Here is a 19,340-nt window from a genome sequence, read left to right as displayed (position 1 = left end):
AGCAATGTTTGCAGCCTACACATGTTGGTTCGTTCCTATTCCCAAATCTGCTTTATCTGCTTCGGATTTTTGCCGCTGGAAAACACACAAAAGATGTTTTAAACCTCCAGGTTCTTCCCCTGACTCCAGATGCGGTTGTCACATCCTTAGGAACAAAGCAAATGCAGATGTTGGACCATGTCAGAAATCTTGTCAAGAGCATGGACTGTATCACACAGAGTGGAGATATGGCTTCTGATCCTGGTGGCTTATTTACTCCAAAGAAATGTGAACTCGGGACATATGCCAACAAAAGCTGCAGATCCGGAAGCATTCATGAATGTTGTAAGTTGGGGTTTTTCATATTTGGGGGAAATAAAGGGCTATGTGTTAGTGCTTGCATTTGTGCAGTAGTTGCATGCTGTGTATTTTTCTGTATTGAGATGTTTTATGCTAGAACAGTATGGTGAAAAATAACACACTGAGCTGGAAAAAACTAAACTAGCTAGCAGTAGGCCTTGGGGTTCCCAATCAAATTCAGTGATTTAGGGTGAATGACTTAATCTCTTTGGGCTTTAAGAACAACTTAATTTTTCCTTGAATTCTCAGATTCACCCAATAAAGAAAGAACCAAAACATGTGTGACCTGTCTTAGACCCTTGATGACTTTCATTCTGTCTTTGAATGAAAGACATTTGTTGCTTTGTCCTTTTGATAAAAGCGTCACCCCTGACCTCTTGCTGTGAGAGCATCTGTTTCTAGTAGCTTCTACTCACATCCTGCTCTGGATGCTAACTCTGTCAAATAGCAATGAGAGGTCCCTGTTTATGTTAGAGAAGATGTGGGGAGACGATGCACAGGGAACAGCATATCTCTTCAGAAGTCCTCCGGAGAATTTTTGTATGTACTTTCAAACCCCTAGTTGGTTTATGATCACCGTACAATATCATTTATTCCATAGACGGCATTGAAATAAAAATGGTAGAGATACAATTTCATTTTCAGTGCTCTGTCCTGGAGATACAATTATCTGTACTGTTCAAATCAAGGCACTAAGATCAAAGAGGCATTTAAACAAGTTAAACGAGCCCCACCGCTGCTACTTGGTAGACCTACAATTTAAATTCAGGCTCACCTAGACACAGGACTGTAATTATAACCATTACGCAATAAACCATACCACGTGACAGGGTGGAGAGTCAACTTCCAGATGAGTGAGATGACTGTGCTGGATGCTCCTCAGCCTCACCTGATATATCCATTGAGAGAGGAAACTTAATGTCTGGGGACTGAAAACCCTTTCTATACAAACATTCTTTTCTTCTAGTGCAGACTATAATGAAGGAGTAGAAGGTTTGTGTTGTTGTTGTTGTTTTGTTTTGTTTTTTAATGAATCCCCACAGGACTGTCAGGCTTCATCGCCATCATCTGCTATTATAGTTTCTAAAGCTTACAGACTGCAGAAATGTTCTGAGTCGACAGAGTACAGGTATCGGGCTTCTTTCAATCATCCTACAGGTTACCTGATGTTTGCCCTCCCAATACATTACTGCTAATGTTAAGGAATCCTGAATGCCTCACACAAAGTTCTCTAGCATCTGGGGAGTCTCTTTGACAAAGATTGCCTTCCTAGGCCAACATGCCCAGCAGCTCCAGGCTGTCAGGATCTCTGGAAGGAGCTGGGCTCCCCCACTGCGGATGCCTGAAGTTGGGCTATGCACCGAGGCTACAGAGAAATCCCAGAAAATCAGATGCCCTTTCTTCACTGAGCTGACAACCCAGCACAAAAGGCTAACTCTCAATTACTCATCACAAGACTGAGATCCAATGGAGGAAAGCTTAAAATAGAGAAAACTAACCCAGACTTTAGGGAAATGTTTTGTTGCCTGTAGCCAGAAGAATAAATAGGAGGAAGGGGGTTGCTGGCGAAGAGGTTGGCGTGTTGAGGAACTGGAGCATCTGAAAGCATGCCATATTCAAGCCGTATTCAAGATGAGAGTAGCTTATCATGAGTTGACTTTTAAATCTTAGTATTTTTATTATAAGAGCAGTATGATTCTGCTATACAAAACCTAAGAACTTCAGAGCCAATAACGACTAATGTGTTAACACATTCATACACCAAGCTAATCCCAACAGTTTTGTTGTGTCCTGTAATCTTCTTGTAAATTTATGAATTTTCTGAGAAGACTAAGGAACATTGTATACAGTTTGCCAACACTTTTTATTAACAATATATACCATGAAGAATTTCCCAAGGTTTTAAAAAAAGCTCTAAGAACATTAATCAATTTTCTGTATCACATTCTACTTTGTGGTGTGCCTATTTGTTTCAGGTGGGATTCTCAGAGAGCAGACATGTTTTAAAGCATAATTCACATGCAATATGTCTATTAAGAATGCTTGTAGCTGGGTATAGTGGCACACATCTGCAGTCACAAGCTTCTAGGGGAAGCAGAGGGAACTCTTGACCCCAGAATATAGCAACATACACACACACAAAGAAACAAACAGAATAGGTAAACATTCTTAGAGTAATGTTTTAATTCATATAACTGATTTTTTTCTTTCAGGAAAAAATTTTAAAATAGATATGTTGAAAGTTAAATATGTTGAAATTTAATTATGTTGAAAGTTAAATATTAAATATGGTTAGAATTTTTACTTTACGCTTAGGAGGGCAGAGGGAGTCCAAGTTCAAGCCCAGCTTGGACTCTACAGTGAGTCTCTGACTCAAAATACATATATGTGTGCATGTTAATATCACACACACATGTATATATGTGCATATACATTGATAGATGTAACTCTAAAAAATGGCTATGCAGCCAGGCATAGTGGTATGTACTTTGAATCCCAACACTCAGAATTCAGAAGCAAATGGATCGCTGTGATTTCAAGGCCAGCCTAAACTGCATAGCAAGAACGTCCAGGGTTACAAAGAGAAAGAGATCTATCCACAAAACAAAAAGGAAAAATGATTACTAAGACATCTTTGAATATGTTGGATGTGTATTTTTATGTAGACAAATTTGTGTTTTAATATTATCCTGTGTAAGTTCTCCTGCCAAATACAGCCTGTTGACCATCTGTTAACAGTGTTTACTAATATATAATCACTTGTCCCGCACTTATCTGCGAAACCTCACTCTCCGGTACAGGGCGCGCTTCCCATACCACACCGTGAGTCTGGATTAATATCCTAGGAGTTGAAAACAGACACACAACACACAGAGACACCGGATCATTTGTCCAAAGGGTAAATGGCCACTTTATTTAGCACATGTCAGCTTATGTACTTGGAGGCAAGAGGACAAGAGCCCCCTCCCATCTGGAAGTGAGATCATAGTGTTGACCACTTGGCGCCAACTGGAGCCTCCATGTAGGGGGTATCGAGGTGGGGACCCTGAGAGACAGATGGGAGGAGATTTAGGGCGCCTGTGAGGACCTTCCTTAGCAGGTGAAATTATCATAGCAAAGACAGAAACAAGGCTTTGAACTAATTCCCTCCAGCTGGCAGAATGAGCAGGGGAAGCTAAGCTGGTTAGCGTAAACAATTCTTGCATCCTGTGCTTCGGCCTCGAGAAACAGGGAAGACAGGGCCCTATAATAATCCTATTTTTTCTAAGATGCCCATGTCCCCAAAATCTACCTCCTAGTTTCTCTTAGGTAGTACCTATTCAGTCTTAGACAAACTCAAATTTTCTATCTCCCTCTCTTCTTTGCTTAGCTGGTCTTGTTCGTGGATTTCTCCCTGGTCAGAATCCCTTCCTGCCTTCCTTTCGTCACATCCTTCAACCATTGACACATCACCCACCCACCCCTATATTACATAAACTTTCTCAGGGGCTCTCAAACATTTCATGTGTGTATCTTGTCTCGCCAAGCTGACCCCAACAGCAACTCTTGAAGGATAGTATCCAGAACAAATAGCTTCTTCAGCATCTGGAAGCTTGTTAGAAATATCAGTGCCTCATCTTACTGTATCTTGTTAGGCCAAGTTTACCTTGACATTCTAGGAGACTCGCTCTTTTTCTGAAGGGAAATGGAGAAGAAGTAGATCTAGGGGAGAAAAAGAAGTTGGGGGAAAGGGACTAGGAAGAGTGAAAGGAGAGAAACAGCAGTTGGGATGTAATGTATGAGAGATGAATTTAAAAAAAAACAAAACAAAAAAAAACAATGCTTTGGGTCCACCCCAGACCTACCAAAACTCTGAGAATGGAATCCAGCAATTTGTGTCTTGACAAGCCCTCTACATAGGTTTAATACATGATCAAAACTATTTAAATTAATTATGCAATAGTGACGTGCCCACACACACACACACACACACACACACACACACACACACACACACACAATTCCATAATGCTTTGTTAGTTGGGTTTTAATTGTGTACTTATTGGATTTTAATTGTATATAATTTCTACTGAGTCCCTATCATTGGTGTCAGGCATTGCATTAGGGTTCTATACATATTCTTTGCCTTATCCTATATAGTATGAACTAGCAGAGGAATAAAGCAAAGAATAATAAGTAGCTAAAGTTTTCAATATCATGCAGGCAACTTGTGCATCAAGTTAGAGTCCAACAGGAGACCTCAGCCTTTTGTTTGCTTGTCTTGTTTTGTTTTGTTTTGTTTTGTTTTTTCCAAGACAGGTTCTCTCTGTACAACAGTCTCCTGGGAACTTGCTTTGTAGACCAGGCTGGCCTTAAAATTACAGTGATTTTTTCGCCTCTGCCCCCACCCTCAATCCCCCACCCCTGAGTGCTGGGATTAAAGGTGTGCACCGCCGCTGGTTTGACCTTTTTTCGTAATGACTATGCTTATTGCTCTGTATTCAGTGCTGGGCCTTTGGTACACGGCTTCTCCTTTCTTATTCATTTTGCTGCAACCCCTGATTGAAAAGGTCCCCTCCTCTGACTGATGAGATGGTGACCGATGTCAAGAGCCGTGAGCATGCTTAGGAGGAAGAGTTTCAGCATGCACTACTATCTGGAGTTTAGCCAGTGATCCAGTGTAGGCTTGAAGGTGTTTGAGAATCTTGAAATTGCATACCAAAAAAATCTTATGTATAACACTTTTATAGCTATCCCCAAATCCAAGGAGGTTTTCTGTCTAAAAGCTTAAGAATTACTGTCTGTAAATTTAAAGCTGAAAGAGTCTGAAAGACTGTGGGGCTGAGGAATGTCCCCAAGACACCCCCAGAACGGACGTGCATTGCAGAACAACGGCCTGATTTCTAACCTGTCCTGAGCCTAAGATTTCATATGTTCAGTGGCCCTGAATGATTCTGGGATACATTCAGGCTTTGGAATCCACGTTCTGGTTCAGTATTTTTCAAATATCAGAACCCTGTGAAGACCTTTTGGAAACACATTACTGAGATGTACCTTCAGAGCTCCTAATACAGTAGACTCTATAGCCATGCTCTGCCTTCCTAGAAAGTGCCAGGGGAGATCGGCAGAGTTGACCTTGACTACTGAAAGCCATGACCTGTTCAGTCTCCACATGAACAGCAAAGAAGTGAGAGAGATGGGGTAGAGTTCAGTGGTAGAGCATCTGCCTAGTATGGAAGGCCCTGGGTTTGATCACCAGTACTGAAAAACATAAACACAAATGAAAGCCACCGATAAGGACCTTGCAACACCAGATAAGCTACTCTTGAGACCTTGGGACAGTGATGCGTAGAGCTGAATGCTAAATCAACTGTAAGGTTTTTGTTTGTTTCCCGTAGAGTGAAATCATCAAACACAAGGGTTATCCCAGTGAGGAGTATGAAGTTGTAACCGAAGACGGGTATATCCTATCTGTGAACAGAATTCCTCAAGGATTGACTCAGGTCAAAAAGGAAGGTATGGTATCACCCCAGGAGGATAATCTTCTTTCAGCCTAGACTTTCTTGATATGTAGAATTAAGTTTGGTTCTTAGGGCAGTCAGTCTGAGGTCTCTTGGTTAGGCTGAAAGATAATGTCAGTTCCCCCATATCATATTACATCCCATCCATACCCATATTCAGCTATCTCAGACGTGTTTTCTTTTCAAAATTACCTTTGATCTAGAGAGGGAGATTAGGGGTAGAACACATGACAAGAATTTGTGGGGCCCTGGGTTCAGTCACACCACGATATATAGATAGATAGATAGATAGATAGATAGATAGATAGATAGATAGATAGATAGACAGACAGACAGACAGATAGATACAAAGTAAAACCCACAAACAGAACAAAACAAAGTCTTCAAGAAAAATCAATTTTAATGAATTTTTAAAAGTTAAAAATGTCTTCTGACACTTAATCTATTTCCAAATCCCTCCTACATAAAATTCTAGAGCATTCCCTGATGATCCCTTGAAAAGATCATATCAACCTCTGTTCATGAAGAATGAAAGCTCCAATCAAGTGTTGGAAGCTCGACACTGTGAAATTTGTTCCTTACCCAAAGAGTATTTCAGATATTTATGAGGTTGCCTCCTTTTCCACTAAGGAGGAGGAACCAGGATCTACGCACAACTATTTAATTTTCAGCATGTGTTTGTCAATTGCTTAGTTTTTGTTTTTCTATGAGATTCTCAGTTGATGCTGTTTGTAAACTTTCATCCTCATCAACAAAGTATGTGTGAACTGGTTTCCACTGGTCTCTGTGCCTTTTATTTTCTGAACAGCAGCTACATTGCTTGTCATGGGTGCCAAAATATAACTTCTTGGGTCCTCTCTGTCTGCCCACTATAATACTAAGTGCTTCATTTTCTTAGTCTCATGTCATTTTTATTATAACTCTGCGACACACCACACCAGAAATTCTGTGCTAATATTTGCTAGTATATGTCAATTAAAACAAGATGTTCATTAGAGTGCAGCCCATGATTGTTGTGGAATATTATTTTAGGATGTGCTACATTTGTTTATGTTGTGGAACATTTGTTTTAGGGATGCAATTGTCTTATTTTATGCTGTATTTGTTTAACTCTGTAAAACTGTGTTACTGTATCTGTCTGAAACACCTGATTTCTCTAAAAAAAAAAAAAGAGCTGAATAGCCAATAGCTAGGCAGGAGAGGGATAGGTGGGCTGCCAGGAGGAGAGAATAAATGAAAGGAGAAAAAGAGAGAAAAGAGGAAGGAGCAAGAATAAGGAAAGGAAGACACTAGGGACCAGCCACCCATTTACACAGCCAACCATTGGTTAAATAAGAAAGTAGGATACACAGAAGTAATAGAAAGGTCCCCAAAAAAGCCAAAAGAGTAAAAAAAAACACAACCAACACGTTCTTAACAAATACTGGGTAATCATTATTGGTCTTTGATGTAAAAGTTCAGAATTCTGTTTATCCCGATTTGTACTGGGATAGCCTTTTGAAAATGACAGCCGGTTTGACGCATGTTCAACTTGATGCGGCTCTACGTGGTTTCCACCCCACTGCCTTTGAACTTGCAATTTTTTCTTTGCAACTTTCCAAGACCCTTCTTGTTCCCTGACCACCCTAGTCAGAATGCAGCCTCATACCAGCTGTTAACATCCGGCCTCTCTCCCTCCTACTTTCCCTTATAACGCCGAAAGACATTCCATACGGTAGCTACTTTCTTAACAGGTTGTTTTCTCCTCTACCAGAGTGGAAACTCAATGAAAACAGGGACCTCTATTTCACTCAAGGCCTGTGCAACAGCTAACACGAGGCTGAGACTAGGCTAGGTTTTGAGAAGTTTATTTGTGAGATGAGGGAACGAAATGTGCAAATAAATGAATACCCGAGGAACAGACTTTTCACTAAGTTTCACAAATCCTACAGGCTTGGTTCTTCCAGTCAAGTGAACGTATTGATTGATCAGTATGGAAGAGATCACCAGCGCCTCTCTGAGGCTCAAGCTATATATAGCTCACACTGGTGACTGGCACGAGCATTGAAAAAGCCTTTTTGCCCAATTGATGTGCAATACAGCCCCCTAGTGGTTGATATTTGTACAGTTCCCTTTACTTCCTAATGGGCTGTAATTGATAACGATTATTTATTTAGGTTTTCACAGTGTCTTGCTATGTCGCCCTGACTGACCTCAAAATCATGATCTACCTGAATTAGCCGCCTCAATCCTGATATTGCATGTGTATACCACCACCCCCAGCTTATATCTTTATTCTGAGAGGCGCATTTTTCTGAAGTGAGGGTCATTTTTACATGTAGTAGCCTTAGACCGTGTTATATATGTACATGTGTGTGTTCGTCATTATAAAATAGCCTCTTCTGAAACAGCCCAGATATTTTCTGAGGACCTAATACTAACAGTGCCGTACTTAAAGTTCCTTTGACAGGCAGTGTGTTGCCTGTTCCCTGTGATGTATCTTATTTATTCATATATAAAAAAAAGCTATTTTCTGGTGGTAAAGAAACTAAAACACAAAAAAGCTTTAACAAGTCAAAAGATATTCCAACTAGTAAGCGGCAAAAGAAAGATTTGCACATAGATTCCTGGCATGCAAGTCCTTGTTTGTAGAGAAAGCAAGAAGAACAGAGAACATCTCACCCCAGTTGGAATTTTCTCCTGTCTACAGGATCCAGGCCAGTGGTGTTACTGCAGCATGGCCTTCTTGGGGATGCTAGCAACTGGATTTCCAACCTGCCCAACAACAGCCTCGGTTTCATTCTGGCGGATGCTGGCTTTGATGTGTGGATGGGAAACAGCAGAGGAAATACCTGGTCTCGGAAACACAAGACTCTCTCTATAGATCAAGATGAGTTCTGGGCTTTCAGGTACAAGAAAACTTTGAGGATAGAGGTGGCCATAGATGTGCCTGGAAGAACTGGGTAAAGAATCGTGACTTGTAGCATTTGGATAGCTCATTTAGTTGTATCACCAAAATCTCAACTTGATATTTCCCCGGGGTTTTCTTTTCTTAACCATTTTGTGATGCTTTGGCTAAGAATGGAGAAGAATGGGTTTCCCAAGGTCTGGCTAACAGTGGGGTGAGAACAGTGGCCGGTGTCGGGTGGTTGAGACTGGAGTGAGAAAACTTTAAGTTCATTTTTGTGTGAGTGAGTATCTAGAATTAACTCCCTCATATGTGACAACATGGCTGATACCCCCAGGAGAGGAGACCAAGTGTCATTAAATGGGGATGTATTAAGCTTTGTATGCCACCAACTTAACTAGTGTCTCTCATAACTCAAGCTCCTAAGGTCCTCACTTACTACTGATATTCAACCCGTTCTTATCCACTTCATCAGACATGAGTTCTGCTCCACTTCCAGTATCTGTCCGACAAAGAAATCTGCATCCCACTGTGCGGTTCTGCTCATGGGGTAGAACGCTTCTCACATTAGAAGGTGGCTTGCGTGTCCAAAGCGATTTAAAAATCATCACTCTGCTATCGTATCCAGAGAGAATGACATTTCTATCACTCGGTGGCCTCACAGTGTCACCACAGGTTTGGAACAAGTCCATTTTGAGGGTTCTGAGGCACAGGAAGAAGCTAGTCGAGCTTACCCTAGGGACCTCGTTGGCAGAACCTGGGCATGGGAAGCGCGTGATTTTGGCTGTGCTCTGTTTGTATCATAAATGTCATCTAACTTTGCTTTTTCCCTCTTGTAGTTATGATGAAATGGCTAGGTTTGACCTTCCCGCTGTGATAAACTTTATCTTACAGAAAACAGGCCAGAAAAAGATCTATTATGTTGGCTATTCACAAGGCACCACCATGGGTAGGTTCCCGGGAAAGGTTTGTATCTGCCGAAGTATGAACCTGAGACCAAAACTGTGGCTGGGCTCAGTCAGTTCCCCCCCTCACCTGACCTTCTCCTCTTCAGGGGCTCTAAAAGCTTCAGGGAATAGAGGCTGAACTGAAGGAGGCCTGGGATGTGGCAGAAAGAACAATGGTATGGATGTAAATGCCGTCTCTGCCACGCCTTAGATGATATCCCAAAGCAAATCTTTTAATCATGCTGGTCTCAATTTCATCATCTGCAAAATGGAGACAAGAATTCTCTCTTAAGGGTATTCTAATTGGACCACTTTAGTACAATAGTGTATGTTAGCTCTGTGAAGTCCAGTATTTTGTCTACAACACAGTTGTAATAAAAGTGTGTAGTCCTAGTATACACTCAATGAATGTGTTCAGGGCATGAAGTCTTGAGTTCAAAGTTGGCCTCACAGTGAACAGTAGCAAAGATACAACATGCTATCTCTCATCGACGGACAAACAGAACTGATGGTATTGCCTCAAGTTTCTCTCTTCCTGTTAGTATGTCATGCTTTGAGTGAATTTGTGAGAGACGTGCCTGGCAGTCCCTCAGAACAAGATCACTTACCTGGGGACGTGGGGATGTTGACTGTTCTGGTCTCATCAGACCCAAACTAATGAAAAAAACACTATTGGGCTTGCACCAGAAGGAAGAGCTGTGTAACAAAAGGAGGGTTTCAAACCTGGGACTCATCAGGTCTCTTTTGTTTTTTTTTCTAAGGCTAAATCTGGGTTGAGAGCAGAATTACAGTTTTCTAGGGAAAAAGACATATTTTTTTTTTAATCAGGGAAGCCGTGTCTAACTACCAAGACAGGCGTTATACTCTTTAGAAAGATGAAGTTAAGTGGGTTCAATACCATATTTTTAATGTTTTAATTTTATAATAATAATAATTGCCTTAAAAGAATATTTACTAACTGCTTGTCATCAGAAATGCATCATTTTGCCTCATCTCTGAACGGGAATATTTGGGAAAAAAATCATATCCCCATTTTCTAGGTGAATGAATTGTGACATAATGAAAGAAGTAGGACTTAACCGTGAGCCACTAAGCCAATATCTGCACTTATGTGTCAAAAAACTAACACGCCGTGAGGACAACACATTGAATGGGAAGTACACACACATACACGTGTGTGAGCGCACAGACACACACACACACTCCTCAACTCCTATAAGAGTCTTACTTCCATCTTCACAACCACTGAGGATTACTAAATCCAATCTGTCAAGGAACCGATATGGATTCCTTTGAAGTCTGCTATCCTACTAAAGCGTTATGAATTCAGGCTCATAGACCTCACTCAGCGCAAGCTTAACCCCTAGGATTCTTGCTGTTGTCTTAACTCAGCAATACACCATGGTGCCAGTACACCATACAGTCACTCTGGTTGTGGGTATTGACTCTCCAGGTGGTCTTTTTCTGCCAAAGTTCTCATTGATCATAAATGGTGTCACCAAACTTGTCTTTTCACTAGCTACAATTTTTCCCAATGAATACAAAAGTCATTTACTTTTCTCTGAAATTCCTATGTTTAGGAAGTGAAATTCCGCTCTCACTCAAATGGCAAGGCTAGATGCTGTTTTGAGAGGAACGAGCAAGAAAGCATGCATTAGTCTAATGGCAAACCATGGGGCTGTCCAAGTAAAAACCTCGAACTTTCTTTGCATGATGAGAAGTTTTCCTGGAGAGGTCATTTAGGGTTCTCAGCTCTCAACATTTGAGGAGAGGTCTAACCTGGTCAAAACTAAATCTGCTCAGGCTAGGCCATTTGTACCCACAGCACAGCTGAGAGAGCGAGAGAGGGTAGCAAGTCTCTCTTGTGCTTGCCTTTGCTACAGTTAGCAAAGCAGTCAGGCGCAGAGGAAGGACTATACAGAAAGATTCTGTCTTCTCTCAGACCCATTCAGGTTCTGGGAACTGAACAGAAGTCAGGGGTCAGCTTTTTCCTATCCCATCCATCAACCTGGAGACATCGGCCTAAAGACAGAATGTGCATACATTCGTTATTTCAAATGTGCATATATGCATGATTTCCTGGATTCATGGGACAACATTTCTCTTTCATAGATTCAGCAGAGGTCTTCGATAAGAGTATTTGGGGGAAAATGTTCTTTCTATTCTGGGTGCACACACTGAACAATTTAACTCATTGAGAACATACTACCTAAAACCAAATATGAAAGGTGTCATGTGAAACACGAGAGGTTTTGCATTGAGCCTCCCGCTGCACCCATACACACGTGACATCCCTGAATCCTACAAGTGCAACAGAGGAAGGTTAAAACATGGTCATGCATAATTATTAGAAGATTTTGACAAATTTTTATGAGTTCTTGGACATTCTATACCCACAGTGATTGTTCTCTCTTCCAGGCTTTATTGCATTTTCCACGATGCCAGAGCTAGCTCATAAAATCAAAATGTATTTTGCCTTAGCCCCTATAGCCACTGTTAAATATGCAAAAAGTCCTGGAACCAAATTTCTGCTGTTGCCAGATATGATGATCAAGGTATGTGACAGCCCAGATGTCTGTCTGCAGGGAAGTCTTTCAGCCCAGTTTCTTAAAATGTATACTTTAAATGGAGCCCATTTTTGTTCCTGGGTATGTTGTCATGGACATTACTTCATTTCTTATCTTTACAGGGATTATTTGGCAGGCAAGAATTTTTGTACCAGACTAGATTTTTCAGACAGCTCTTTATTTACCTTTGTGGCCAGATGATTCTTGACCAAATCTGCAGCAACATCATATTACTTCTGGGGGGATTCAACACGAACAATATGAACATGGTGAGTAGGAGCTTCATTTCCTAAGCCAAGTCGGGAGTTCTTAGTCTCAGTCCTTGAAGATGAACTAACACCAGCCAAGGGCTGGAGACATGGTGTGTGCAGCATGTAATTTGCGATTTCCTAACTGTAAGAAAGTGTTGGGCAAGCTTGCATTGCCCGACCCTAACTTGACAGATTACATGCAAAAGTTGAAAACCTACAGGAAATAAATACATGGAGAAAAGTCACCAGGAAGCAGGCAGTCAATCAACCAGACATTATTCATCTCTACCCTCCACGTGAGGACTTTTGATTTGCATTTTGGTGACAGAAATGGGAATTTCAGCTTGGCTTAGGTATAGATTCTGGTGGCATCACCCAGTGAGATCTCTAGCATGTATGAGTTGAAGATGATGTGACTCTTGAGATAATTCCTAGAGAAGGAAGGAAAATAGACTTGGCAGATAAAAAGTGGGGCTATGAAGTAATTTTAAAACAAACTGAAATTGAGTCTCAAGGACAGCGATTCTCTGTGGGGTCATGATCCTCACAGAGGTCACATATCAGATATTCTGATATTTAGATCATGATTCATAACAATAGCAAAATGACAGCTACGAAGTAGCAACAAAATAGTTTTATGGCTGTGGATCACCACAGCATGAGGAACTGTATTAAAGGTTCTCAGCATTAAAGGCTGAGAACCACTGCTCCAGGATTTGCGATGGTGGACTAATCATACAGAGATGATAGTGAGGAACACTTCGGCCACAGCATGGATCATCGGGCAGGAGATCCCCGGGAGAGCTGACGAAGGAGGATTGCCCTGCCTGTAGCGTTTTCAGTGACTGGAATAATGTCCTTCATTCCTTAGAAATTGTCTTTTTTAAGGAAGGAAAGCAAAGAATTCAGTTATAAGCATCATTTAATAGGCATTTGTACTGTGCCGATTTAAATTGCCCCGACAATAAACCCAAGTGTTGCAGGAGGGCCCGCTTGTTTGTCCCGGCTGCCCAGCTAGCTTAGCCCCAAAATAACCACATAGAAACTGTGTTCATTAAATCACTGCTTGGCCTATTAGCTCTAATATCATATTGGTTAACTCTTACACTTTGATTTAGTCCGTTTTTATTAATCTATGTATTGCCATGAGGCAGTGGCTTACCAGGAAAGATTCGGCATGTCTGATTCTGGTGACTCCATGGTGTCTCTCCCTCTCAGCTTTCTTCCTCCCAGAATTCAGTTCTGTCTTTTTCTGCCTACCTAAGTTCTGCCCTATTAGGACAAGGCAATTTCTTTATTCATTAACCAATACAAGCAACACACGAAACAAGAAACACCCAAGAAACAAGTGTTACTAATGTCTCCACTGTCCGAGCTGGTGTACTGAATTCAGGGTTTAACTAACTTGCCAGATCCCCTGCAAAATCAAATAATAGAGCTAGGTCCAATACTCCAGTCTTTGTTCTAAATTTCTCTAGTAAAGTTACTTATTCATTAGTGTTTAATCTATTTTTACAGTGCTAGGGCTGAAACTTGCAAGGTCTTTTTAATGAGAACCCATTCTCCAATGAACAACACGGTTTTACCGGAAGGCAGTTGCAGTTGCTCAAATGCTCGTATTTTTCTGTTCAGTAGATTATGGCTGGTGATTTAATGATGGTCCCATTTCTTACCCTGACACCATGGAGGTTTGTTCTTGACAAGACTGACATCTGGTCTTTAAGTCATTATGCTTTGTTACAGAGCCGAGCAAATGTCTATGTGGCCCATTCGCCTGCTGGGACATCTGTGCAGAATATTCTTCACTGGAGCCAGGTAAGAGTGCCCAGCTTACAGCCCTGGGGAAGGATCCTTGCACTTTTTGTCTGGAATAATCATATATCCAGAAGGTTTCTGTTTATCCTGAGTTAGAATCTGGCCACTGATATTAAAATGTGAACTGATTTGAAATTCCCAGTGATAGGAGGCAAGGGCAGAAAGTGGCTTAAACCTGTCTTTGCTGTCTCTTGAGAGCAGCATGATTCGAATGAGACTCTTCTCTGTCTGGAGTCAGAGTTGCAAAAGTTCTGTTTCTAATTGACCTTCTCAGCTTTCTGAGCAGCACAGTCAAGCCAGAACAAAAATGTTAGGGTTGGCCAAACTGCAGAAAGAAAATTTCACAGGAGTTCTTGGTGTAGTAAGCATTACAGTCTCAGGAGAGAAAGGTAGGGGTGTGTGGGTGTGTGGGTGTGCACACGCACACACACACACGTGGAAAAAGAAAGAGAGAGATGGAGAGTAGATTAGAAAAAAGAGAGGAAGGGAGGGAGGAAAGAAGGAGGGAAGGAGGAGGGAGGAAGGAGAGAGGAAGAACAGAAGAAGAGAGGAGGGAGGAGGGAGGAGGAGGAAGTCCGTAGAAAAGCTCTGGGCACTTTCTCCCATCAGCATGGCATTGCACAGGTGCGGTGTGTAGTCCTACCATTGCATCTGGAATTGTACCACACACCCATCCACACTGATACATCGGAGACTCACTTCCTACAATAGATGTACTGGCAAAGCTCATGCCATATTTCTCCCTAAAAGAGTCAGAGTTTTGCCTTGCACTCTTCTAAAAGGACTGTCAGGGTGGAATGAGAGAATAGCCCAAAGAGCTTTGTTCTCTGCTTTTCTCACAACCAAAGATGGGATGGAGTGAGCATTCAAATACCCTATCTCTCCCTTTTAATGCCTCCTCTCTCTCTCTCTCTCTCTCTCTCTCTCTCTCTCTCTCTCTCTCTCTCTCTCTTTCTAGGCAGTGAATTCTGGTGAACTCCGTGCCTTTGACTGGGGAAGTGAGACCAAAAATCTGGAGAAATGCAACCAAGTAAGACTGTCAAATATCACCTGCTAAAAATACATCCCCCTTCAGAAACGTATGAGAAGGGAGTGACAGTGGCATGTTATTCCAGAGATAGGAATAAAACACAGAAATTCAAGCAGGAGAGATGATAGTTAAGGTTTAACTGCATCTGAAAATGGAAAAGTGCACAGCTTATCCAGCACTCTTCATTTCTGCAAGGAGTGGGAGGCCTGTTTCATTGAGCCTGTCCCAGGAGCAAGGCACCATGGCTTCTTGGGAGCAAGATGGGGTCGAGTTAATCAGGAATGAGTGCATACTAAACGGGTCCTTTTAGGACCAAAACAAACATGCACATAGAGACACTATGATGGTGTAATGTAACACCGTAAAGAGAGCCTGAGGCAGCAGATGGAGCTTCCTGTTTGTAATGGCTCTGTACCTCAAGCCCGTGGGATTGTGGGTAGGCTGCCATGATCCAGGACTTCTCTGTAAAATAGAAACCATTCTACATGCAATCCTTTAGATGCCTTTTCAGACTGGGGAGATATTCCTAAGGTAAGAGTATTTGCTGTGTAAACATTAGGATCTGAGTTCTTTTGATACTTACATTAAAAGCCAGGCATGGCCAAGCCTCTCTATCTCAGTGTTGGGGATTGTGTGTGGAAGATGGGAGGATTCCTGGTGCTTACTGACCAGTCAGTTTAGCCAAGAAAATAGTGTATGCCAGGTTCAGTAAGAGCCCTGTCTCAAGGAGACAAGACAAGCTGTGGTAGACAAGCTGTCCCATGCTCCTCTGGCCTCCATCCACGCACACAGTGTCTCATATACTCAGATAGATACAACACACACACACACACACACACACACACACACACATGTGCACACTCACATGTGTTTTCTGATCATACTTTCAATGAATATAATTTTCATCTAAAATACAAAAGAAACACACAAATAGTACTACATTGCCAAGAGTATGAAATAGAAAGATGGAGAATTAGAATTGAGTGAGTATGCTCTTTTGAGTAGAAATGTCTCACTGAAGATCCCTGGTTATCATGAATATAGATATAAAAACTGTTCATACACAGCCTACTATTTCTTTGGGGGGTCTCACATTATACTTAACCTCCAGTGCAGTAATCCACTCAGATTTAACATGTTAGGAAATTGGATGAACTGTGTGGTTGCCCTTAGATACCAAATTTAAGTCACATTTTTCAACTACCTCTTTTGAGATCGCCCTTGACTCTCTTCAGAACCATGGCTTTAGAGAGAACTTTCAAGTTCTAAGATGTTTTTCATTTATCAAGATTTGATAGGCTGAGTTCTAGAGCCGATGACGAATGCAGACTAGGCACAAGAAGATGGCCGCGAAGGGAAGAAAAACAAATGTGTGGGAAGATGCCACAGATGGTGTCAGCTAGAGCTAGGTGGGGTATTATGGGTATCTTATCACCCATAGGATGAGAAAGAGCATTACTCACACCAGAGAGTGTCCTTCTGCTTGGCAGTCACTGAAGTTCTTAGGGAGCCAGGAAGACAAAGGAGCTATCTAGGATTGAAACTGGCTTGCGGTTGGTTTTGTGCTAAGAAGCCGGCCTCCCTGGTTCAATGGAAATTTCTGAGTGTTGACTGATCTTAAGGACTAAGACTGCCAGGAAAGTCTACCAGCATCGTCTGAACAGACGTTCCCTGGATAAAGAAGACTTCTTTGGATGGTTTAGGGTGAAGTTGGGTATGGGCTTGGGACAAGTATTTAACTTTATGCCCTCCTTAGTTTAGAGTCGCTGAGTGCCTGAGGCTGATCTGTAGTTTCCCCTGCTCTGGGAGGTTCAGGGAGGCTGAACCTGCACTGTGTCTGTTGGGAATACACAGACTTTGGTAACAGATTCCCTTGTCTTTTCAGTGGAGTGTCTCCAATTTTGTCCCATAAACTGTAACTAACAAGGACATTATTTAAAAAGGAAATTTACATACAAAATGTTTAATAAGAAAATTACACATTATTCAATGTCGAAAGTACAACATAGGGGCTTCAGAGCAGCTTAGTGTTAGAACATGTGTTCAGCATGCATCAAACCCTGGGTTAAATCCCTATAGAAATACATACACACATGTGTGCATGCACACGTGCGCACACACACATAGACATGGGGATGGGCACATGCACACCACACACACACAACAAATTTGCATGCCTTCTTACAGGATCTAGGAAGGTTTTAGAGCCGTTATCTATTTCACAATAAAGACACTGAAGCTGAATCATGTTAAGAAAGTTTTCCTTAAAATTAGACCTGGAACAGAAGTTCTTAGCAGAGTTCTATGTGACTCTAACTCCCACACACACTTTTCATCACAAGCCAGGACATGTGCATTCTGTTTACTTGAAATAGAAGCTGTAAATTTGGAGGTTCAAAATATTATGTGGAGTTCAAACTATTCTCTTTTATCTAGCCCACTCCCATCAGGTACAAAGTCCGTGATATGACGGTCCCCACAGCAATGTGGACTGGGGGTCAGGACTGGCTTTCCAACCCAGATGACGTGCAGACACTGCTCTCTGAAGTGACCAACCTCATCTACCACAAGAACATCCCTGAATGGGCGCATGTGGATTTCATCTGGGGGCTGGATGCCCCTCAGCGGGTGTACAATGAAATCATACACCTGATGAAGTGGGAACCCAGCCTTTCCCAGGGAACCTGCAAGGTCACGTTGTGAAGCTCCTGCTGTTGGCAAGCCTTGCAACAGCGTCACATAACGTGTATCCTGGAGGGCTCTGGAATCCTTTCTGCGGTCACCCGTGACAGCGCAACACCAGTTGACTCCGGGGAGTTCCTTCAGGGCCTCTTCTTTGTCAGCTGGCTCTCTCTTGACTCCGCCTCCTTTCTCCCTCTATCTCTGCTTGGTTATGGGTGGGGTCACAGGAGAAGGATTTTTTGAAGGAATGTCCAGGCTTGGAAACGTGCTGCACCAGTTACACAGAAGGACAGAGAGGCGGGGGGATGCCAGAAGACCTGCCTGTCCAAACCAAACTTCAGGCTTCTTCGTTTGATGCAAAAGCAGATGCCTGCCCTTCTCTTTCAGTTGAGGAAGCTAAGTTGGTGAACATAGGTTTCCGGGGCTCAGGATCTTCTGCCGTCTTGCAGTGTGGTTGTTACTTGACTGACAAAAAGTTTCTAGACATTCATTATAACATTCGCCCTTTCCTAACTAATTTTTGTTTCTGTAAATTAAATTTTGGTGTGGTGAAGTAAAAGGAAGAAGTGGTACACAGATTAAAACTGTAAATCTTTGGTCTGTTGGCTTGAATAAAAGGATCTGGACATTGCCGTCTTACCGCCAGAAAGGAAGGGTCATACTTCCGGAAGTCAAGCTATTTGGACAACAACAGAAAAATGAAATTATGGTATAGGTGGAATCTAGGCTAAACAACTTTAGAATAGAATTAAACTGAATCACAAAGATTATTTTGTAGGATATTTATGAGTTTTTCAATAAAAATTATGTATCTCATATAGCATATCTGTGTGTCAGTACTGAGATTTTCGGCTGCTAATAGGAGACCAGTTGGTCCAAATGAAAGCCATGAAGAAACATGTATAATGTCATGAGGAGAATGAAATAAATTGCTGTATATTTTATCTTTTAATCAAAACAGAATCAGTTATAAATAAGCTCCCAACTCATTCATGAATCTGTGTTAACTCCTTAGAAAATGCTTTAATTTTCATAAAATTTCAAGGGCGGCAAGTTGTAAATTACAAATATTATTTGGCAGTCTACTCTGAAGACAAGTCAAAGCTCCACTGTGCCTGCTGCAGGTACCCGGTAGGTTGGGACTAAATGGGTGTCTGCCGAACATGAATTAGACGGTGAAGCTCATCTGTCTCCCCGGATTACTCAGTAACTTAGTCTAGTGCTGATGAATCTGACATAAATCCCTTAGAGACCTCAGAACCCTACATGTCCTCTCAGGGTCTGTATATAGGTCCCTAAACATTTCCAGATTGGGTTTTTA

The 19,340-nt window shown here is 41.8% G+C and overlaps 1 protein-coding gene across 2 annotated transcripts; it reads left to right on the top strand.

Annotated features, from left to right (window-relative positions):
- LOC125403485 (lipase member M) lies at positions 1–18,842 on the top strand. 2 transcript variants are annotated; one of them, XM_048438860.3, is made up of 9 exons: positions 5–324; positions 5,718–5,835; positions 8,530–8,728; positions 9,567–9,676; positions 12,093–12,229; positions 12,364–12,510; positions 14,236–14,307; positions 15,266–15,337; positions 17,774–18,842. In XM_048438860.3, the coding sequence occupies exons 1-9, from the start codon at positions 178–180 to the stop codon at positions 18,038–18,040; spliced, it is 1,269 nt and encodes a 422-aa protein (XP_048294817.2). In that variant the 5' UTR covers positions 5–177; the 3' UTR covers positions 18,041–18,842. The 2 variants fall into 2 exon arrangements, with proteins under 2 accessions (XP_085549917.1, XP_048294817.2); XM_085693791.2 differs by lacking the exon at positions 12,093–12,229 and having other exon boundaries at positions 1–324; positions 9,622–9,676.
- The last annotated feature ends 498 nt before the right edge of the window (positions 18,843–19,340 follow it).

This window comes from Myodes glareolus, chromosome 7, assembly GCF_982192425.1.
Source record: "Myodes glareolus chromosome 7, mMyoGla1.1, whole genome shotgun sequence".
In the NCBI taxonomy this organism is placed as follows: Eukaryota; Metazoa; Chordata; class Mammalia; order Rodentia; family Cricetidae; genus Myodes; species Myodes glareolus.
Note: the sequence above shows the minus strand (reverse complement) of the source record. Positions and strands in the feature narration are given on the sequence as shown.